Here is a 24,319-nt window from a genome sequence, read left to right on the forward strand (position 1 = left end):
GGAGGAAGGTTCTTGAAGAATTTGATCCAGTTTAACTTCACAGGGGCGCTTGGCACTAGTGGGAAGTACAGCATTGGCCAGTTTTTCCCACAGGAGGATCTGTCAGAGATGGGTAATGGGTAATAGCCAAGGCCCTCTGGAGTCAGCTGAGGCATTTTCACTGGACTCCAGGAACTGAGGTGTTAAGTGAGAATATCTTGGGTAATATAAGAAAGCAGGTGATGGTGATTTTGTGTTTTGCCTCCTTTCTTTGGTGAAATGCTGTGGAATTTCATCTCCTATTCTGACTGTTTTTTCTTCCAACTCTGTCACTGTAAGTTTTGCCATGAAAACTGCCAAATCCTGTAAAAAACCACCCAACAAACAATTCAGAAAAGGTGTATAGGTTAGGGCTTTGAGAGATTCCACAGAGAATACACCATCAAATCACTGCCCCAAATAGAAATGACAGCAGAAATGTCCAGGGGCTGGGGGGGAGGAGGAAAGTTAAAAACCTTTGCTCCGAAGTGCATTGCCTAAATATTCAGGATTGTGCTGGAGGGCTGGGGCACAGGGTCTTAATGTGGGGGCTGCCTTGGGGAAGGCAGTTGCTGTGTCTGTGAGACACACACAGCTTCCCATGCAGCTGAAAAAGGAGGAATCTGCCCTAGGTGTCACATCTCCAAGTGCTCAGAGCACTCTGGGCACACACAGGCTTGCTGTGAAATGAAAACTTCAGTGTGCCTTCAAGGCTGATCACCAAGGATATTACAAGGGAACCTCTGAGAGTCCTTGCCATATGTTGGAGCTGGTTGTTTTCTCTTTGAGTATGCTTTGCTGAGCCCTCCTCATAATTTTTTTGGGAGGGAGTGAAGAAAGGGGGGCAATGACTTCAGGCTGCTTGCAGCTTTTATTGGCAGACTCAGGAAATTTGAGCAGGGAAAAATTTCTGCAGAGGTTTCACAGATTAACTCCTGAGAAGGTATTTCATGAGGTTATGGCTGAAGTCTTCAGACAGCTACATGCCATGTATGTGTCTCCAGTTCTCCTCTGTTTTATTTCATGTTCAAAACCCATGTAGATGTGGTACTTAGGGACACAGTTTAGCGGTGGACCTGGCAGGGCTGGGTTAATGGTTGGACTCAATGACCTTACAGGTCTCTTCCAAACTTAATGATTCTGTGATTGTTTAATGTCTTTGGTTCTCACACTCAGCAGTGTTAACACTGGAGGAGTCAGAGCACCAGTCAGTCCTGATGGGGACGTGCTTCTTTTCAGACCTTCTGCAGTAGATTCACGCCAGCAGGGCCTTTGGTGTTTATTCTTTCTTCCTCTGTTTTGATTTGATTCAGCAGTGGGTAGGAGGGGAGAGTGTTTATGACCCGTGATCCTACATTTGTTTCATATTACTGTTCTTGTGGAATTGTGGCTTACACTAACTTATTGGCCCTCTGAGGAATGTGCTTCATCCCTCCAACCACCAAGAGCCAACACTGAAAACAGAAGGGGCCCATCCTACAGAAAGTTCTTTTACAAAGGAACTTCTGGGAAGGGGCCCTCAGCTCCTGTCAGGAACTGCAGAGCACGACAAGGGTGCAAAAGCAGGAGTGAGAAAGATGTCAATCATAGAACATCAGATGACTTGCTTATCTTTTTAGCAGCTTTTTAGGTTTCCAGCTTTTATCCTTATTGTTAACAGGATTTGTGACTGCTTTATCATATTGCTTGGTTGTGGAATAAATGGAGATGGAGTGGGAAGCCCAGGGGAGCTGGTGCTGGAGCAGACTTAAGCTGCTTATCCATCTTGTCCCCTACAGGGACAGCAGTGGTGCTGAGTAAGAACGACTGAGAAGCATGGAAAATGTTAAAAACAACTTCCAAATATCCTCCTGCAGGTGGGAGATGCCCCAAACTGGAGGCTGAGTCAAGATCATTGTTTTCATCCCTCCCCTCCCTCCCTTCCAGGGATTTGCCTAATTGCCCTCTAACCTTTTAGCCTTCCTAGAACTCTCTGGAAATAAATTTCATTATCATAATTATGTGCTCTACATCTGGACTTCTCTGTACTGTGAGAAATACTGAATAATAATTGTCTATTGTGAATGATGTGGAGAATCCTGTTTTTTAAAAACCTTTTCCAATATTTTTTTGTCCAGGCTGAATGTTCTCTTGTACAGCTTGGAAAAGCTGTTCTGTCCTCAAAATATTTTTGTCTCCCCTTCTCTATAGTTCTGCTACTTTTGCCTCCCTTGTCTATAATTCTGCTCTCCAAGGACAGGTAACTGTGTGGCACGTGAGTTAAGCTGCTGTGTGCATTCCAGACATGCAGTCAGTGCCATAACCATGCTGTCTCTCTGCTTCTTGCTGTCTTTATATTTACCAAGTCTTTCCTTATTGCTGTCTTTTGAGCCCTAAGCTTTGTCCTTTTTCACTGGTGTGTTGCATCCTAACTTGTAGCTATTGCTGCCTGTGTGTCAGTGCACAGATGGGGCTGGATGCAGCTACACCTGGGACACAGCTTAGCACAGGATATGGGTGCCCAAGGCCACTGTTGGTACCCTCAGTACGCTGACATTGGACGTTTTTTGTTGAAATTCTGTTATTTTTTCCCTTAGAGTTCATTCATTAATGCCATCTGGTCCTTAGCACTCTATTACTGCTAATTTTAACAATTCATTTTCAAACCTCTTGCAAGGAGCACCTCACTATGAAACTGAAGATCTAGTTAGGAAACATCCATAAATTCCTCATTGGTGGATATTGTTTAAAATAACTTTGTGTTCTTCCACAATCTATTTCTCCTTCTAAGGTTCCCACGTTTCACCTGGATCATTGGAGTTTTCTATTAGCAGCAGGGATCCTACTAGAGTGCTAAAATATTTGGAAAAGACATTTTTTATTCTTTCAGCCATGAGAACAGGGATGAAAATTTACATTGGGAAGCAACAGAACCAGTAAAAGAGCACAGAGAAGAGAACAGAGCAGTGGGGAAGGAATGCTTCCTTTCATTTGGGGTCTTAAATGGAGAATTTTATTTGTAGACCATAGGCATTAACATTTCAAATTCCTTAACAATGTGCATGATGCATAGTTGAGAAGCAAGTTAATCTGTATTTTAATGTTGTTTTTGCCCCAGCTGCATGAAAGAGAGCAATAGAATTACAGGTTCTGGAGGTTCCAAAATGTACTTTTTTCTTTTCTAAATCTTTTTCTAGGTGAGGAGCAATCGTGCATCTCCGAGCGGCGACGGGCCTTGTCGAGGCTCCTCTATGGCCCTGCTGGCTACTTCAGTCAGTCCAGTTTGTTTTCCACTCCAGATAAACAGTCAGACAAAACTGATGGCTTTTCAAGGCCCTGCCCTCCCTCTTTCAAGGAGCTGTTTCTGGACTCTGGATTGTCATCCCCACTTGCACAGAGCCCCTTTGCCAGCCAGACTCCTGATCTAGAAGCCACCCTCAGTGAAGCCATCACAGGGATGTTCCCCTCCAGGGAACTGGCTCGAGTGGCACTGCAATTTACTGCCAATCCAAAGCGTTTCCAAGAAAACCTCTTTGGAGGAAGGTTCTTGAAGAATTTGATCCAGTTTAACTTCACAGGGGCGCTTGGCACTAGTGGGAAGTACAGCATTGGTCAGTTTTTCCCACAGGAGGATCTGTCAGAGATGGGTAATGGCCAAGGCCCTCTGGAGTCAGCTGAGGCATTTTCACTGGAGGTATCAAAGGGGAGCTCCCTTTTGAGTAAACCTCTTGTGAGCAGCTTTGGCCGCACAGTAACTCTGCAGGACAATCAGAATCGGATGAAATTCCTTTCTTCTCTCCTGGAACTACCAGAGTTCTTTACTTTTCTTCAGCAAGTGATTTCTGTCCCTGAAAGTGTTGCTGAAGATTTAGGTGAAGTTGTGAAACTAGCACTGGGATCCAGAGGCTGTGGTGAGGAGCCAAGGGACCTGTTTGTTCCAACATGCACCAAGGAGGGGGGGTATGAGGAGGTTCAGTGCTATGCAGGAGAGTGCTGGTGTTTGGACACTTTGGGTAAGGAGGTTCCAGGCTCAAGACGTCAAGGCAAACGCCCAAGGTGCCCCACTGAGTGTGAGAAGCAAAGGAGAAACCTGAAAAAGCTGAAGCAAAGCCTGCCTGCAGGATCAGATCTCTTTATTCCCTCTTGTACTGAGAATGGAGACTTTCTGCCACTCCAGTGTTATGGATCAAATTGCTTCTGTGTTGATTTGAATGGCAAGACTATTCCAGGAATCAGGGAGAAGGCTGGAAATCCAATGCAATGTAAGTTTTAGGGACTGGGAATTTAAAGGTGCTTTCTTTTTTATTGGAATTCAATGATTCTTTCTTCATATCTGATTACATCTGGAACTAAATGGATGATGTATGCAAACATCTCCTTACAGGAAGGCAAGCCAGCTTTACAGTGTGTGTCAGCCTTGATATCCCCAGTCCTAAAGGTGGTCAGGGTGTAAGGTGGGCCCACTCAAAGCAGAGGAGCCTGAGGTTTTCCCTGGCTCCTGAATGTGTCATTGGCATGTCTCTACCTCAGTGTGCAGCTGGAGTGTGTAACATCCATGATGCCCAGGAGACCTGAAGCATCTGTGGAACTGAATGTGACCCCTGCCTAGTGAAAAAAAAGCCCTTTTACTTCCAGACCAAAGCACCTGGGCATGGTCACTGGCTCATCTTTTCATAAGAACTTAAGATTTTCAGTGCCTTGAACTATGAACTTGATTTAGCCTTTTTAGCTCAAGAATATATCCTCAAATCGGTAAGATATCACAGGACTCCAAACATAAAGGGGGGATTTAATGGCAGGTAGGTTTTTCATAAGTCACAAAGTCAGGCCAAAAAGGTGAGCTGCAAATGACTTCTGACATCAGGTTGATAGACTATGAACTGCCTCTCCTTGCCCTTTTTAAAAATGGAATATGAAGAAGGAAGTAAGCACAAAGGCAGTGAATACTTGTCTTTCAAGTTTCTGTGAACTGACAACAACACATCAACAGGGAGAATAGACCAAGAGGAGAGCCTGATTCTCATTTTGGGGGAAATAGCAGTGTCCAGCAGTTGAGAATGGTGCGTAGTGGGGGAGCTCCTTTGAATAGTAGTTTGCAGAAGTAGTGGGAAGTTTGTTATAACAATCTGAATTGAGAGGGGATTTATATCTAACAACTCATCTGTAGTACAATCCAAAATAAGGTTCAGAATTCTCTGGTGCTCAAAAGAAGATGAACTCCATGGTTGGCTGAGTCTGCAGAGCTGCTTGGTGGCAAAGTGAAATTTGGCTCTGGAGATGGCAGGAAAGGTTTCCAAACCAAACTCACCCCAGTATTTTGAGGGATGTTTTTTTTATATTCAGCAGCAATGTTCTGTAGAGTGTGGGAAGAGAGGACACAGTATTAAGATTCGGGTTCAGTCTAAGGGGAAATAAAATTATCCCACTATTCAGATGGTTGCTTTTGCATTGACTGGCTGAATAACAAGTAACAACCCGACTACCATGTATATCTGAAAATACCTGATCTGTGAAAACAGATTCAGGAAGGCATTTAGTGACACCTGGCCCTCCAGTAAGAAATACAAGTACCTAATGTACTCACAGATTTTAAAAAAAACATATCTGTATTCATCTTGGAGGGCTCACATCCCTCTGGAAATCTTACCCTGGTTCAGCATGGGACCTTAATAATGCTAAGCCCTCTTAGTAAAAGGCAAGGAATGTTGTTATTATTGGGCTGAGTTACCAATTTTTAGTAGTGGTGTTTATTGTACTAGAGGACAGGGCTATTGTATATCTTCAGTGCATTCAGAAGATGTGCATGTTTTTCTTTTCCCAGGCCCAAGTGCTTGCCAAGTCACAGCTGGTCAGGAGTTTCTCAGGGCTGTGAAGCTGCTGTTGTCAGATCCAAGAGCTGTGCCCCAGCTGTCCAGCCTTCATGTCCCTCAGTGTGATGATGAGGGTGGCTGGAGGCAGGTGCAGTGCAGTGGCCTCCCTGAGCAAGCCTTCGAGTGGTACCAAAGGTGGATTGCAGAGAACAACGAGGGCAAGCCCCTGCCTGTTCCTGACCTATTGGACATAATAGCTGGGTATAAGGAGGCATCCTCTGGAGACTTTTCAGCTTTTGTTAAAGCTTTGTATGAGGCTGGGCACCAGAATGTCTTCCCCACGTTCTCCATGTATTCCTCCTTCACGGATCTCCCACCTCAGGTGCTGAAGGGAAACCTGACCAGTGCATCAGAGAACATTTTGCTGGACCCATACATATTCTGGCAGCTTCTGACTGACCAGCTCAGCTACTACCCAGGACCCTACACTGATTTCAGTGCTCCTTTGGGCCACTTTGAACTTCGGGACTGTTGGTGTGTTGACAGCAAAGGAGGAGAGCTGGAAGGAACAAAGGCAGGAGTGAACCAGGTTCCAGCATGTAAGTAACAATTAATGGCATGTAAGTAGGAGTGTTTTCTGGTCTCTTATGTTATGCCACAAGAGAGGGAAGTCCTTTCAATTGCTGTAAAGTAGCCAACAAGAACTTGTCAGAAAGATCATCAGCACTGCCATTATCATTGGATGTCAGAAGTAGGGTGACTCTTTTCCAGGGGTGTCAGAAGTAGGGTGACTCTTTTCCAGTAAATAAGTGATGGCTGAGCTTTGGGAATAAGGAAAAATAAAGTTCCATATCAAGTTTGAGTAAATTTTATAATTTGGAGTTGGGACATATAATGCTTTTGCAGAAGATACCTATCCAGGTGGTGAAGGATATTAGAATGTGTGAAGAGTTGTATGGAAAAATCAGGATTACACTTTCAAGAGTGCCTTAAAATGAAGCAAGAGGGATTTTCTTTACTGTTTCTTATTAGAATAACAGTGGTCAAGAGTAACAAATGTCCCCTAGAAGTCATTAGAAGTCACTGAGGCCAGCACGGAAGTTCAGTAAGCTCTCTGTCTCAACACCTCCTCCAAAGGTGCTGGGCCCTCTTTGGGGTTACTCCAGCAGGTGACCTGTATTATAAATGCCATCACTGAAATTGTTCTCATCACATGGTATTTTTGCAGCTGTGAAGAAGAGACAGGACAATGAACTGGTGGAGGTTCCAGTTCTATGGGAAAGTGGGGAATAAAGGGATGAAGAAGATTAACAGAGTTATTTTGGAGGAGCAGCTTTCATGGAGCTGGTTCAGTGCATTGAAGTGCCCTTTCTGGGTCAGTAGATGTGTGGAGAGGACAGGCCAAGTGCCAGCTACTACTCCAGACCCAAAGGATCAACCTTCCTTTTCCTTTCTGACTCTCACTTGTGATTAGCCACATTTTTTAATGGCAGCAACTGAGTGGATGTTCTGTAGAGACATATTAACTCAGTTTGTAACCAATAAGGATGTAAAAACATCAAGCCTTTGGCTCAGGGCATGGAGAATGTTTGTGTGACTTATGGCACTCTAAGACTTGTGCTGTTAAACAGCTGAACACTGGCAAGTCTCCTTTGTTTGTTTCGTTATGCAATTCAACACTGATTTCAGAAGGAAACAGGCAATGCTAATTAAAGACCAGTTAGTTTTCACATGCAAATATTGACTGGATTTGGATGAAAGTCATTAATATACTCTTCTTTAATATATACTTTTTAATACAGGCCCTGGTATATGTGAAGGTGTGAAGCAGGAAGCCATGAAATTTATGGAGGAGGCCGAGCAGCTCATCCTGGCCTCAAATGGGTCCCAGTTTGCCTTTGGAGAGAGCTTCCTGCTGGCAAAGGGGATCCAGCTCATGGACAGGGACCTCCTGCGCCCCGCTGGGCCCTACGGGCTGGAGGCAGAGATCTCCCAGAAGCTGCTGTCAGGCACTGACTCTGCTCTGCAGCTGGCTGCATGGTCAGGTGGGTCAGGAAGGGAGAGGAGGGCTGAACTGAATGGAGTCATGCCCAGAATCTGTGCAAGAGCACTTGATGTCAAATGCATCTTTGCTGCAAAGCAGGTGGGACTCAGCAGGTGTAATTAATCAGGGTCATTGAGCTGTCCCCTAAGAATTGATCTCAGTTGTCTCGTGTGCATGACACAATGCAAATATAAAATCTGGGCACTTAATTTATGTATTTAAAACATCTATTAATTTATCTTCTGAAGTACAGGGAACATTCAGATTTTTGCAAATGTGTGCATTTTATATATCCTCTATGGGCACTAGAGCTTTCTTTTACTTCTCTTTTATAGTCCTGCGCTTCTACTGGCAGAGCCACTTTACTTCAAAGAGTTCTGCTGGGGAAGCAGCACAGCTGGGATTTTTCCCTTACATCCCTCAGTGTGATAGCCTGGGAAACTGGGAGCCAACTCAGTGCTATGAGAGCACAGGTGAGCAATTCCTAACAAGACATTCTGAGCTATCTAAACAAAGAAAAACTCCAAGCAACCCAAACAAAATATAGCAAAAACCTAAGAATTCTAATTAAAAGATAGAAAACCAGTAGTCGTCAGACTGGAGGAAGGTGATGTGGTCTACAAGATGTGTGTAAATTGACTGGACTCAAGTGGAAGCTCATTGGGACTCAAAAATCAGTAGATATTCAGTTGCTTGCTGCTAGTTGTGTTCCCTGTGGGTTGGTCCAGGGGTTGCTATTGCCTTATGCCTTCACTCATGACCAGGATGATGAGATGGAGCACACCCTCAGCAAGTTTGTGGATGAGGCCAAATTTCTGGGAGTAGTTGATAGGGCTGCAGTGGGGGAGTGTCACCAGAGCTGCTACATTTCCATTTGTACCACTGCTCTCAGGTGTGCTCTACTTACCCCTGGATAGCTGTGCTTGGATTTACTGACCCCTTCCTATAGAGCTACTGAGGGTGAAAATCTTCCTAGTATGCAACAAAGCACACAGCAGTACCACATCTGAAATGAAGCTGCTTTTCTTCCCTGGCCAGGTCACTGCTGGTGTGTGGATGAGAGAGGTCGTTATGTCATGGATTCCTTGGTCTCACGCTCAGCAGAACTTCCCAAATGTCAGTTGGGTTTTCTTCCTAAATATTTGTCTTGACCTGTTCTTGCAAATTTTAATATTTATTGGAAATTCTAATATGCATGAAGTAAGGCTTGCTTCTAGCCATTCCAAGAAAAGTAAAAAGAATTATATTTTTGCTAATTCATTTAATATCATTGTGTGTGATTTTGGCTTGCATGATTTGAGAGTGGACCCTCTACTGTTGGTGGCCCTGCCTGAGACTGTAGCAGTGCCTAATGCAGATGTGTGAGGGAGCTGGTGATGTAACTCTTTCTCTTGCTTGGGCCTGAAACTTGATTTTATTTTAAAAATGTTTTCCCTCTGACAGGCCGCACTTCATGTCAGCGATCTCAAGACAATGCACTCATTTCCAGCTGGAGACAGAGCAGTGCAAAGCTGGACACCTCTACAGCTGATCTGCTCATCCCCAGCTGCCTTGAGGTGATTTCACATGACTGAGGGAAGAAGCAGTTTTGCTTACACCATGCACACACACTTTCTGTCCATGCTCCTTGTGCATTTCTATTAACCTGAAAGAAGAGGGTAAGACAAAACTAACAGCTGGTGTTGCCCTGCAGAAGGCAGAATTTAAATAGCTTTGAGATGGAGACTGGGGACAGGAAGCTCTGTGCCTGCCCACCCTTCCCTCCCACAGGCTGGCTCTGCCTGGTGCTCTTTCAGAGCTGTGCTTTAAAGGCACATCTTAATTGACTGACATTTGTGGTGCTCCTTCTGCCTGAGCTGTGAGATAATGACAATGTAGGGGGGAGCTGGGTGCACATGTCCCAAAAAACCAGGGTCTGTGATGCTCTCAAAATGTGGCAATGAGCAGGAGAGAGACAGGCAAGGAATAGACATTTCATGTAATAGAGTCATTATCATATGGAATCACATAATCATTTAGGTTGGAAAAGACTGCAGAGATCAAGTCCAACTCCTACCCCAGTATTGCTGAGTCCACCACTAAATCGTATCTTGAAGCACCACATTTCAAATTTTTTGAAAACATTTCAAGCTAGGATGTTATCAGGACTTTATGTCAATGGACTTCTAGCCTACATCCTGCTTAATGGTTGGACTCAGTGATCTTAGAGGTCTTTTCCAACCTAAATGATTCTTGATTCTCTCAGGGACTGGTCTATCTATTAAATTAGTTAGACAGTATTTTGTGTTTCTTTTCAATATGTTTTAGTAATGGACAAGTGTAAATATAATAAAGCATTTTAACCAATCTTTGGGGTATGGACTTTGGTGTGTCTGTACTAAAACACATTGCTCTGCAGTGACAGCTCCTTAATTCTTTGTAGACAGGAGAATACACTGTGCTGCAGAGATCTGACACAGATATTTGGTGTGTGGATCCTGTGTCAGGAGAAATATTCCAGCGTGGCAGCAAAGACTTGGATGGCAATCCTGAGTGTGAGTAATGCTTTGCCCCCTTCCTGTGATCCCTCATGCTCTGCAGCATGTGCACTTTCCTTTTCAGAATGCTGCCTGTGAACCATGGGAGGTTTAAGTAGTTTAAAATAATTAAAATAGTTTAATAGTTTAATTCCTCAGTGATGGGGTTCATACAAAGCACAGCAACATTAAAAGGGTATCTGAGAATTGTTACCCTTTACTTTCGTAACACCAGAAATAAAACACCCTATAGAAACTTATGAATAGACTTTTATGCATTTTTTAATTTTTGATTTCTTAACACCATTTTAACTATTTAAAAATGTAAATTATCATATCATTACATTTAAAATTACCTTGATCAAAAATTTTTACTAAAAGCTAAATTTTTCTAACTTGATTTTTTTTTTGTCTCCTAAGTAGGAGCTGCTAAATCATACACCATCACATTTGTAAAAAAAAAAATAAATATATATATAAATGAAAAATAAATAACAGCATTTTTCCAACTGTTTTTCTAGAAGAATATAATTTGCACTTAAATCTTTAGAAAAAATATGTTTTTTTTTTTTCTAGTAGAAGTAAATTCCCCACTTCTATAATGAAACAAATTATTTGTTTTTGAGGTCACTCTTCTTTCTTCCTATTAAAACAAGCTGGAAGCACTGCTGCTGAAGTCTCTAGGTCAATTTGTTGTCTTCTGTTGTGTATCTTGCAAAGAATCTCTCTCTTTGCAGGTCCCAGTTTCTGTAACCTGCTGAAGTCCAAAGTGGTTTCCCGAGAAGCTGCCAGAGGAGACATCCCCCAGTGTGAGGGGCCCAGGGGGAGTTTCTCCCCTGTGCAGTGCAGCCAGGAGCAGGAGAGCTGCTGGTGTGTCTTTGGCAATGGAGAAGAGGTGCCAGGGACACGAGTGAATGGGGCAAGACCGGAATGTGCAAGTGAGTTCCTGCTTCAGGCATTTCACTTGTGAGCAAATCCAGGCCTGAAATTTAACCCAGACCCTAAATTTTTCCACTCCCTACTTGAATTTAATCTTATTTCTTCAGACCTTTAGCGATTTTTTCTCAAGCAACAAGCTTATCTTTGTCTTACAGAAGATTTCAGACTTGCCTGGGCGTGCTGTCTGATTATCTTCAGGTGCTTTGTGAGGGGAAAAAGGAGAACGGAATGGATCCTTGACTTTTTTAATTCATAAAATTGGTTGAATCAAACCATTTGAGCTATGAAACCCAGCTATAAGGCCAATCTGAAAAGCTTGCTGCAAACTTGAACCTGCTCCAATGTGAGCTGGCTCTGGGATTAAAACCCATTCAGCTGACTAAAATAAAATTTGAAAAATGTATGCTTCTGCCATTCTGACTCTTGGCTTGTGACCAGAATTGTGTAAAAGATGTGCCAAAACATTGCATATTCACAGAGTATTTCCTGAATGACCAGAGCTGTGTGAAGCACTGGAATTCACTCATGGTTTCCAGTGAGACATCCAAATGGGAGACATTTGGATAAATTTAATTTGTAATGTCCTTTATGCATTTTCCCATCACTGAAGTGAAGCAAAATTAATTAAACTTTGTACAAGGCTATGCTCCAAAATGTAATGGTTAGTGGGAAGTAGAGATGTAAAAAGAAAACCTTCAACAGTTGTCTGCAGGACACTACTGTTTTCAGGTTTTTTGCTGGTTTTGGGGGAGAAGGGTTGAAAAAAAAATTAGAGAAACAAGACCACATAATTTGCTTCAGTTTCCTTTTGTGATTCTGCTGTATAAAGATCAACACAGGCTTGTGCTCACTGACCAAATGGAAGATGTGACACTTAAGGACATGGTTTAGTGGTGGAGCTGACAGTGCTGGGTTAGTTGCTGGACTCAATGATCTTACAGGTCATTTCCAAACTTAATGATTCTACAATTCTATTGTAAAATACCTGAATGTGTGAACCCAATTGCCTGCAAGGTTTTTATCAACTAGGTAACTGCTAGCCATCTTGGAAATAATTTTCTTTGCACCCTCTTGTATCGATAGAGAGTTCTGAGGATGGGATTTTATGAGAAGCCAGCAGGAGACCCCATGGCTGTATCTGCCCCATGCTTGTGGGGTTGTGTGAAGATGCCAACTGAGCTCTGAGGAGATAAGCTCCAAAGTAGGGTGGTGTAGTCACCGGAATGTAGACATCCAAGGCAGGTTTTTAGCTCTTCAGAGAAACAGAGCTGACCACAAGTACAGTGCTGCTGCCATCCTGTACTGTTCCTAGAGAAAATAATGACTAATAGTGATTCATGACCTTTCTTTTTAAAATACTGAGCTGAGAAGGAGAACTGCTTTGAAAATATAATGGAAGCCTGGTTTTACTGAAAGCTATTCATTTTTTTCTGCATAAAGATTGAAATAATTCCCTGAATTTTGAAATAGCGATGGAACTTCTCATGATACGCAACTTAGTTATTGTGTAAAAAATAAAGGAATCAAAAGTTAGTTTTCTCCTCAGTCTGCCCAGCCTTATGCCTCTAGACCTGGGAATTACTAATAATTGTTCAGAAAAAAGGAAAAAGGAGTACTATACTGCCACTCTGGAGATCTTGCCTTTCAGCAAAATAAGCTGTTGTGGTGGGAAAATATGATAAATTTCTCCTCCAGCATCAGAACAGACAGCTGTAAACAGAAAGTAATAACTCAGAGTGTCCAGTACATGCCAGGAGGTTTTCATTAGTTTAATCACTTCCATAAGAGGTAGAATGCAGCTTCTTCTAGCTGGCATGCACTGGAGAGACAATGCCAAGTATCCCAGCAGTCCTCTTGCCTCTCCCATCCTCATGCCCATTTCCCATAACTCTGAGTAGAGTTAGAGGGGAGGGGTTTCCAGAGAAGGTCCTGGAGTTGTTATTTTCCTTGTGAAAATCTTTGGAAACACCTATGAAGGAAGTGTTAGTATTCATCTGGATTCTGATTCACTCCTACAGGACCAAGAAACAGAACAATGACAAAATGGTACAGGCTTAGTAAATAGTAAATGAAGTGTAATCTGCAGAGGGATAAATGAGCAAGTTACTGATGGTGAGTTGAAACCTCTGAACCACACCAGGAAACCATTGATCACTTCTGCTTTGGGGGCTGGGTATTTTCCTGGCTCACACACCAAATCTCAGTGGAACAGGCAGTAAGAGATTGTAGCCCATTTCAGCTGAGACTGGATACAAATTGCTGGATATAGAAACATGCTAGAGCAATTAAGAAACCACAGACTGATTTTTAAATACTCTGTATAAAGATTATATTATTGTAATTTAACAGCCAGGATGAGTATTACTATCTCTTTTACAGAGATGCCTTCTGGTCCTAAAAGCTTGGGAGATTTATTTGAAGTTTGTTAAGCAAGGATTCCAGGTTTCCACCTTTACTGAGAGAGTCTGGCTGCAGAGTCAATGAGTGAAGAGAAGGAATGCAGTGGCCCCATTTACAGAGTTATTGCAAAAAAGTTGCTGTAAAGGAGACTTGGATAAAAATATGCATTTGGCAATTCAGAGAGGCAGATATGAAAGCTTTTTTATTTGTTGGCATTGAAATGCTTAGAATTGGAAAACAAAGATGTACTGCACACATTGGATTCGAGATTCATCCTGCAATGTTTTAATACTTTAACTGAAAGTTTAATACAAGATATATTATATTGATCTTTAAATGATGTGGCTGCTTAGTTATGGAATTAATCTCCATCAGAAGGGGAGAGGGAGGGAGGGTGCTCAGACCTGAACCATCATCAGTGTTTGCCTCCCTTCAATGATCAGGAAGTTTAGGTCTGATCTGAGCATTGTAATTTGGAAAATGATCTATATATACACCAAGCAAGTGAATTGTATGATATGATAACATCTTTTTCTCTGTATTTATTTATAAGTGAGGAAGTTGTTTTTTTCTTCTTATGTTTTGTAGCTCTGGAACTAACAAGTGTTTAACTATTACTGTATATATTTAGCAATTAAGTTGGTATTTGGCTAATATTGAGTGAAGTAGTTGGCCTGTACTGATTAGTAAAAATTAATTATCACTGTAATTAGTCTGTTACAGTGGGCTAGCAGGGTTTGAATGACTGCACTCTCTCTCTATATATATATATGTATTATATATATATATATGTATATATATATTTATTATATATATATGTATATATATATAGAGAGAGAGAGTGCAGTCATTCAAACCCTGCTAGCCCACTGTAACAGACTTATTACATATATATGTATATATATATATATATATATATATATATATATATATATATATAAATATATAATGTATATTCTGCCCTTCTGCCCTACTGGTCACTACAAACATCTTGGTGCTGCTGCAGACACCACAGTCATGAATTCCTGATCTCAAACCTTTCAAACTTCAGTCTAAGGTGAACTGAGGTTTATTTGGCCCTGCCTGTTTCCACTAGATATCTTCTATAAAGGTTTATTCTGCTGTTGGTTAGATAGATATCTTCTATAAAGGTTTGTTCTGCTGTTGGTTAGAAGTCTCCTTCTCATTTCCTGCTGAAATTTAGTCATGACTGTTCAAAATGTATCTGTTCCTAGAAACCACGCACGTCCCTTTCTGGGCCTGATGCATTACCCATCACAGTCAATATGTGTCTTTCCATCAGCTTCAGTAAACTGAACCAAGCTGCCCTCAAACCAGGTCAAAGCTGATGAGTGGGAAGGGCACAGGATGCTGTCTAGGTTTGAATCTTTGGATGTGAGGGATTTATGGACTTTGTCCTAGAAGTCATCATGGCCCCTAACACATCTCCCCTTTCTCCCGTGCCTGCAGGTCCGCAGTGTGCTCTGCCATTTGGTGCCTCAGCAGTTGCCAATGGGGTTGTACTTTGTGAAAACATCCCTGGGGAAGCTCCAAGCATCCAGCAGTGCCAGCTCCTGTGTCGCCAGGGCTTCCACAGTGCCACCCCCAGCACCTCATTCCAGTGCGACGCACGGCAGCGGCGCTGGGTCTCGGCTGCCCCTCTGCTCCAGGCCTGCCAGAGTATGTCTGATCTGATCTGATCTGATCTGATCTGGTTTGATCTTCTGGGGCCTGGGGAGGGCTCAGAGCTGTGTAAACAGTGCAAAAATCAGCTTTTATCACACAAATACTGTGTGAATAACAACCATAAGTTATAGGGGAGTGGCTAAGTTGAGGTGCAGAAGATGTGTTCTGTCTTCTGCCATCTTCATCTCTGGCTCTTGGCTGGCCCCTGTGCCAGAAACTGTCCCTCTTGCCTGTAATAATAGAGCTATAAATAGCTATTCAATCTATATGCAGATTTTTCTTGTTAGTTAAAAGATGCTGGCACCATAAGTGATTCTGATGGAACTACTTAGCCCTGGAAGAACAGATGAGTGCCAGATGTTTGAATTTGGCAGAACTTGACTGTTTATTTGCATAATCAAGTCACTGTTACTTCTGCATCTTTTTTGCAGCAGTGTGTTCTTAAGGATTATTGTTGTAGTTTTTGGCTGACTTCTGGTATTTTTCAAAACATTTTGCTTTCAAGAAAAAAATAGCACTTTAAAATCTTGTAAGAATTGGATGTCCATTCAGAGCTCATGTAAATGAATATTAGTGTTGGCCTTTTCAATTATTTTAAAAAGACATACATTCTGGTCAAAATGGCAGTTTGTACCAGTGTTGAACTTTGAGAAATGCAGGTCTTCCTGCCAAATTTGCAGCTACTTTTCACTTCCAGAATAGGTTACTCTCATTAAACAGTCTTCAGAATGGGTTAAACTCTTCTATTCCAAATGCAAAACTTTTCATTTCAGACTGAAATTTTTGTCTGTTTGTGATTGTGTTTGTGAGGTTTCTGTAGCATGTTATGAAATAACTTCCATGTTTTCCTGATGGCATGGGATAATGTTGTGAGGGCACAGAGGGACAGAGGGGAGTGTGTGGCAATCTGCTGTAAAGTTTACTGTAAGCCAAGGACTTCCCCCAGTAATTTGTGTTTGGGATAGAGCATGGTTTTAAGGAGAAAGAAGAAATTCCCAATGCATGAGAAGGTGATTGAACAAACTTCACAATAATGGAGAATTCACCACAACACTTAGTAATTTGTTCCAATGGATAATTACCCTCACTCTCAAAAATCATGTTTCCTGTTCTTTATGTATACATCTAGAGACTGTGTTAAATCAGCTCTTTAAATACTCTCTGAGAAGCTAAGCAGAGAGAGGCCTTTGTGCCTTGCAGGAAGAAGCAGGGGTTTGTGTCCATCTGCCATTCTCCTTGGAAGCTCCCCAGGCTTTCTCATGCTCCTTTTTGGGGTGAGGTATTGTTCTCCAGCAGTGACCCCTGTATGTGATGCATGGAGGGCCTGCAGAGGAGCTGAATGAGGGAGAGCTCTGCTGCTTGTCCAGCCTGGTGGGATAAGAGCCAGCTCCACTTGGAGGTGGAATGACCACATTGCCCTTGTGCTGAACCTGAGATAACAAGCCCTCCATGGGGCCTGGGATCAGTGTTACTCCAGGGGAGACAAGAAATTTACATTTTTTCTTGCTAAAAACTGATAAAATAGATTTTGATTTTCTGATTGATGAGCTCACAATTTGTCATCAATTTGTGTGATTAGCATCACTTGGGTTTTCTATCAAAAATTCAGAAAGCTCTTGTAGACATCCATAGCAACACCATTATTCTGCAAATTTATTGTCTACTAAAACTTACTTCCAATTAGTTTGACAAGCTGGGTTTCCAAAAGCCCATTTACATTAATATTAGTTGCTTTCATCATCTAATTCCTTTTTTAATTGAAGTGTTTTCATGATTACATGTAAGGGAAGTGAAAATTGACAGGTCAATAATTCCTGTCTTTCTGTTTCTTTTCTAAGTATTGACATAATGTCAGCTTTCATATTGTTCTCTGGAACTTCTTATTTGCTAAGGTTTATAAAAGAGTATCAGTAATGATCCAGATTGTCCTTATGCTTCTGTGAGCTAGTGCTCCAGTGTAAAATAGCTCTTCATTATTATGTAAGTGTACCACTTGTTTTTTTCTCTAATGCACAACATTTATATTTATCAAGCTTGTGCTTGTTATTATCTTGCTGCTTGTTATTTACTACTGACAGCTCTATTGGTTTCATCTAAAAGTGGGGAGATGTTTTTGATGCAAAGTGAGAATGTCAAATCAATGTTGTCTTTTCTCAAAGTAACTCTGAAGGTCAGGTTCCTCATTAGTGAGGTTACTAAATGTCCTCTCTCCTTCATTTTAGAGCTCCAGTTATTTCAGACAGTCCAAGCTCAAACACACTTTCAACTACGCCTGCCTCCTGAGAAGACATGTACTTCTGACTACTCTGGATTACTCCAGGCATTCCAGATATTTATTTTAGATGAATTGAAGGCTCGTGGTTTATGTCACCTCCAGGTAATTTAAATTCCTTTTGGTGGATTTTGTTTGTTTGGTTCGTTTTTGTTTTCTTTGGTTGGGTTTTGTGTTGCATTAAAAATAATAATAAAAAAAGTGAAACACAACATAGACCTTTGCCTGTTTGAGAAATGTGGAAGAATGGAATAGGCCATGAAATCTGTCAGGATTGGCAGCACTCTCATATGAGTGAGTGGGAAAATAGGTTTAGTCTCAGACCACATCATCAGATCAGTTTAGTTCCAGCCATAAAAATCATGTCACACCAGTCCAATATTTGTTAAAAAGTTGTTTCAATGGAATAGAATATTTTGACTATTCTTACAGTAAGTGTATGGCTTGCTAAAATTATATTTTCTTGCTTCTGTTTTTACAGCCCCTTTTCACAGTGTTACTTTCAGTATAGTACAGTGCAAATGAATAGGGCAAGTCAAGAATAAGTTCTCAGGTTGTCTAACTGTGATTTCACTTAATTCTGCATTCAAGGTGAGTGCATTTGGAACAACTGGCTCTGTTTCCATGTGTGATGATTCCACAGTCTATGTCGAGTGCCTGAGCGTGGATCGCCTGGGAGTGAACATCACGTGGAGGACTCAGCTGGAAAACATCCCCACAGCGTCTCTCCCTGACTTACATGATATTGGTAATTTTTCTTTCTCTGATTGTTCTGTGGATTAAACCTGATTTGCTTTTAATAATTTTGCTTCCCTGTCTTTATAATGCTGATGCTGTATTTTTTGAGCTTTTGGTGTTGATATATTTCCCTTCTCAGGCTGTCACCACACAGTGGAAAGAAGCTATAATTGAATGTTTCTTTCAGATAGGACTGCGGCTGCCTTAACTAGGATTGCAAATTACTTTATCAGGCATGAGCTGAACTGTCCCAGATGTTAGTTTCCATTGGCAAGTCCTCAGTGGTGGAAAAATGTTTATATTCATTGTATTCAGAGAAACACAATTCACACATTGTCATAAAATCAACTAATTTCTTCCAAGTTATTTTTTCTTTTTTTTTTTCCCTTTTCCTTCTTTTTCTATTAGTTGCATTACCTTTGACACTAAAGAATGATCTTTACTTCTGACATTCTAGAGCAACTATACAGAGACCACTGACTGGTAGCTGTTTGCTGTGGTTTCCATGAGAGTTAGGGGTGGTATAAGGAACTTCTTTCAAAGCAGTCAGTATTTTCCTTCAATATAAAATATAACAAAAAATATATCCAAAGTTCAAATGCCCTCTGTGGGCATATCAAGGACAGTGGCCTGTATCAAGAATAATGTGGCCAGCAGGACCAGGGCAGTGATTGACCCCCATACTCAGCACTGGTGAGGCCACACCTCGAATCTTGTGTTCATTTTTGGACCCCTCACTTCGAAAAGGATGTTGAGGTTCTACAATGTGTCCAGAGAAGGGCAATGGAGCTGGAGAAGGGTCTGGAGCTCAAGTCTGATGTGGAGCCGTTGAGGGAGTTGGGGCTGTTTAGCCTGGAGAAAAGGGGAGATCTTATTGCTTTCTACAGTTGCCTGAAAGGAGGTGGAAGTCATTCTCTTCTCCCAGGTCTCAAGTGACAGGACAAGAGGAAATGGGCTCGGGTAGTCCCAGGGGAGGTTCAGATTAGATATTAGAAATTTTTTCATTGAGAGAATGGTCAGGCATTAGAACAAGCTGGCCAGGCAAGTGGTGAAGTCACCATCTCTGCCAGTGTTCAAAGGGCATCTGGATGTGTCACTTGAGGATGTCATTTAGGGGTGATTATGGTGCTGCTGGGTTGGTGGTTGGACTAGATTATCTTGAAGGTCTCTCCCAACCTTGGTGATTCTGTGTGACCTTTTCTCCAGTTTTACTGCTTTGGAAAGGTGTGTCCAGCACTAAAAAGAAATAGCTCTGTCTGCATGTGTTCTTCCTTCTAACTTTGGGGCTTGGAGATATGTGTCCTACAGCAATTTTGCTTGACCAGAACTGAATCAAAATCCTTCAAGATACAGATGGCAGCTGTAGTGGTCCTGTAGCTCCTGGCTCTACAGTTTGATATTGTTTACATCCATCCAGTTGTTCCATATCGTAAGGGAAACACAAAATACAGTGATAGAATGATTTGGCTTGGAAGGGACATTTAAAGGTCATCTAATCCAACACCTCTGCCATGGGCAGGGACATCTTCAACTCAGTCAGGTCCCTCAGAGTCCCTTCCAATCTGACCTTGAACATCTCCAGGGGTGCAGGATCTACTGCCTCTCTGGGCAACTTGGTCAAGTGTTTCACCACCATCACTGTAAAAAAACTTCTTCCTTTTATCTAATCTAAATTATATCTAATCTCAATTATATCTTATCTACTATTCCATTGCCCCTGGGAATATTCAAGCAGTTTGCAGAAAGTGAATCAAAGTATAAGTGTGTTTGGTTTTAAATTCAACTTTTCTTTTGAAAGTGTTATTCTTTGAGGAAATTACCTTTTTGACCCTCTCCACACTAAAAATTACCTGTAGTACAAAAATAACTTTTTGAGGGAATGATTGTATGGTTTCAGAAGAGACAGAGCAGAACTTGCTCTCTTTGTATGGTCATGGCACCATCATGTCCCATTAAGTTCCAACTTCCATTACCTGCTAAGGCAGCTTTGGGGCCTTCTGTTTGAGGTGGTTTTGGGTGTATTTAAACAGAGTAAAGTAAGACTGTAATTTTATAGATGCTGTACAGATTAATTATGGTCTGCTGTTTGTTAACATGCTTGTATTTCTGCATCTGCCTCTGTTTTTAGCTTCAAACCATCAGTTTCTGTGTGGTTATCAATTCCTGTACTACGGAAATGTCTTTCATGCTATTTTGTTGTATTTTTTTTCCCCTCTATAGAAAATGCAATTGTTGGGGAAAATCTCATTGGAGCATTTATAAAAGAGATTAAGGATGGTGTTTTTCTGCTGCATTTGGATTCCAAGCAGTTCCTAGCAGATTCTGTCATTGATTTTCCCCGGGATGAAGAGTTTGATCTGTCTCCCCGTGTGCAGCTCGGATGTAGAAGCGGGTTTAGAAGAATTTCATCTCCTGGGAAAGCAGGCCCTAATTCACAAGGATGTGGTAGGTCTCATTGTTAGCCTTCCATTCTTAGATGTTGTCAGGAATCAGTATAAAGCAGAAATTAGACAGTCATCAGTGAACTTGTGTTTAAGGTTCATATTTAAAAGGTGTGAGGCACCAATGTGAATGGGAGAGATGGGATTTAGTGCTTTGCTTACTGTTCTTTCCTTGTGTTGAACCAATGATTTGGAAATAGGCATCATTGCACTGACATTGTGTAGAGAGTTTTGTAAACATTTTTAAGATTTTTGTAAACATTCTAGATCTGTCTGGTGATAGAAGGTCATTCTGTAATGCACATGATCCTTAATAAGAGGATTTCACAAAGATAATATAGCCAGAGCTTCAGATAATGATCCATTACCTGGAATAGAAACCTAGAGTCAGAAATGCCAAAAGTCCTGGGATTGTGAATTCCTGGGCCAAGTCGAGCCAGCTCAGATGGAAGCTTTCCTTGATGCTGGCCAACACCCAGACCTAACTACACTTCTGCCCTCTTTTCTTCTTCTTTCCTTCTGTTTAGTCTGCTTCCCTGGAACAGGCTGCCTTTCTGCCAGCATCCTGCTTAGGGCTGCCAAACCTGCCTTTTCCACAGCTCCCTGTGGCTGTGCCAACCTTTCCTTGGTACCAGGCCACGCTGCCAAAGTGCCTTTGCCTTACCAGCTCCACTCTTGTTTCTGTCAACACCAGCCCTCCTTCAGATCTTGGTTGTTCTTGTTGGCCAATTGTCCTCAGTGAGTCCATGTCTCATTTATGCCACTTTGGGATGTATTCACTATCCCTAGCCCTTTTTAATCTAGGGAACAGAGGAGAGAGGGACCACTTGTAGGTATAAGATAACAGAGACAGGTTTTGGATAGGTTTACTAATGGAAATGTTTCCAGATATTAATCACTTCATTGCTATGAAGCACATCAAAATATGTGAAAAAAACTTATCTCCCTGCTTGGTGTGGTGTTTCTGTTTAAGTTCAGAGTTTCCTATGCCTGGGTCAGGTAATCAAGTGCTGAACACTTTTGAACTGCTGCATTTTCCAGCCTGGACATTTAAGGGTAAATTGCCTGCACGTTTAGTTCCTCTCCACAGTCTAAAGCACTTCAGATCTGCATTATTTAAACACATGCAAAAAAAAAAAAAAAATTAATTCCTGCTGAGGCCAGAGCCCATAGCAACTTGCAGCTACCTAACAAGATATAGTGTTGTATTGCTTAAAGCTATCATTTTTTAAGTAGAATCCATCACCTAGAGCAGAACTTACAACTTGGATCTTTCTGCCAAGTCCTGCCTGCCAGGCATAAAGGCCTCTAGGAAGCAGTGAATTAACTTGCCTTGTGAGTTAATTCATACATAGTTGAACTAGCTAGCTGTGGAAAATGTCACTCAGTAAAACAGACATCAAAGTTATGTGGAAAGGAGACTGCTCCAGCCTTTGACAGAGATTTTGTACTCTAAGCTGTCATAGTGTACCTGCTGTTGGATACTGGTTTGTGTTGCAGGACTGCATATTTTATTCTGAACAGGGAACTTAGGAATTCAGGTTCTGGTTCTTCTAACAGATAGATAGATAGATAGATAGATAGATAGATAGATAGATAGATAGATAGATAGATAGATAGATCCTACTCATCCATCCTGTCTTGGTCTGTTTCCCCACTAATAATAGTGACAATTAGTAAGAAGCATCACCTGTGACAGCAGAAAACATAATTATGTGAGGGTGGCAGAGATTCTTTATTCTCTTCTCCTTCCTGTTCTGGCTTGTTCTTGAAATACAAATTGTGTTTTCAGATCCTTATCCTTTTGATTTGTTTGGTTTTATTTCATTGTCAATGTCATTGCTTTTCCTTCAGGAAGCTCAGTAGCAACAGGTTTCTGGTGTTCTCAATAAGCTTAATATATTAATTAATATATGAACATGCAACTTACATGGATCTACCTCTTTGTCTCTTGTATTTTACTTACAGTAATCTGTTTATTTGCATCTATTGTTGTGTTGTTTCATGTTTTCCTGCCTGTGAAATGGGTAACATTTATCATATGTTAATTTTTCTCATATCACATTTTTTCTTAGTCTCAGCCTTACACTGATTTGTGTTATGTCACAGGTAGCTATGAATACAATTCCTTAAGAGTTGGGGGTAACAATATTATTTTAGCTAAATTTTAATAGTAGAAAAGACACTTTCTTTTGCTAATGTATGATTTAAAACGAAGAGAGTTAGAAACTGTCCAGGGAGACTTTAGGAGCATAACCCTTCTCCCCCATTTATTTCAGGAAAAAACCTAAAGGCTGTTTGTAAATTAGCGTTGTCTTGTGCTGGTTATTTTTATTAAAAACCATTTATTAAAAACCTTTTTATTAAACCTTTTTATTTAAGAACCATTTTTATGCTGGCTCTTTTTTATTTAAAATGCTTGATGTTTCTATTAGATTTGCTTTAAACATAATATAACTCAAATGAAAGGGCTAGATTTATGAATGACTGACTGCTGAAAACTTAATTTCTAATAATCTATATCAAGAATCTGATATTCCAAAATTTTCCAGTATCCCTGGAGGGAAGCAGGAGCAGGGCAAGCACTGGACAATGATCAGCTGGGACAGTTTTTGAAGTTGCTCAGTGTAGTGAGAGCTGAGGCTTTAATGAAGGGCAGTATCCCTGTGGAATCACTTCACAGGGAGCTGCTCCTCAGCCTGGATTTTGCAGCTTGTTCCCCTGGTACACAGAAGCCCAAGTCCAATTAGAATTGAGAACAGGTTCCAAATTTCATGCAGGAGCAAAGGGTTAAATTTATTTGATTTTTTTTTAAATTTTTTTTTTGGTGTGTTTTAGGGTTACACAGTTTGGTCCCACTGCTAACACTTAGCTCTGGTATTTTGGTTGAAAGTTGTTCTCTAGTTTCTTATGGTGTTAAAATGTATTCATGTTAATGCTTGAAAGAAATACAATATAGTGGCTTGTCTCACTTGTAGGGTCAAACTGAACCTACATGTGATTATGTCAGAGTGGCCTGTAGCTGAAGTGATAGGTCCCTCCAAGAGTTAAAGACTCTAGAAAATGTGATTCTGCACCAACATTTTTTACTCTTCTTTGTGCCCTTTTGTCAATCCAACATGTGAAATAAAAGACAATTTTTCCTGCTCAAAATGTGATAAGAAACACAGATATTTCTTTCACCTTGTGACTAAAACTACAAAAAAAAAAAACAAAAAAAACCAGAGTGCTTTGAAAAGCTTAATTTGTTTCTTTTTAAACTTTAATTGCTTAATTAGCCTCTTCATTCATTGCATTTTGTCTTCAATTTAGGCGTGGATTTCTCATCTCACTTTAATTTTTACTGCTGTTCAATGAGTATTATGCTTTTTGCATGTGTTGGAAATTGTCTTTAAAACACATCAGACACTTGTGTATTAGATGATGGGTTTTTGAAAGGAGAATTCTGACTGATCCAGGATTTTTTTCATTCTGTA

General features: G+C 41.1%; 1 protein-coding gene across 1 annotated transcript in view; it reads left to right on the forward strand.

Annotated features, from left to right (window-relative positions):
* Positions 1-24,319, forward strand: part of TG (thyroglobulin) — a 149,302-nt gene that overhangs the window by 15,565 nt on the left and 109,418 nt on the right. Inside the window, 12 exon segments of the mRNA XM_036406748.2 lie at positions 3,195-4,259; positions 5,819-6,406; positions 7,610-7,852; positions 8,187-8,324; positions 8,890-8,967; positions 9,295-9,407; positions 10,274-10,385; positions 11,105-11,305; positions 15,177-15,386; positions 17,615-17,769; positions 18,256-18,412; positions 20,623-20,847. Of these exon segments, the coding sequence (XP_036262641.2) occupies positions 3,195-4,259; positions 5,819-6,406; positions 7,610-7,852; positions 8,187-8,324; positions 8,890-8,967; positions 9,295-9,407; positions 10,274-10,385; positions 11,105-11,305; positions 15,177-15,386; positions 17,615-17,769; positions 18,256-18,412; positions 20,623-20,847 (3,285 nt within the window).

This window comes from Molothrus ater, chromosome 1 (assembly GCF_012460135.2).
Source record: "Molothrus ater isolate BHLD 08-10-18 breed brown headed cowbird chromosome 1, BPBGC_Mater_1.1, whole genome shotgun sequence".
Lineage (NCBI taxonomy): Eukaryota > Metazoa > Chordata > Aves > Passeriformes > Icteridae > Molothrus > Molothrus ater.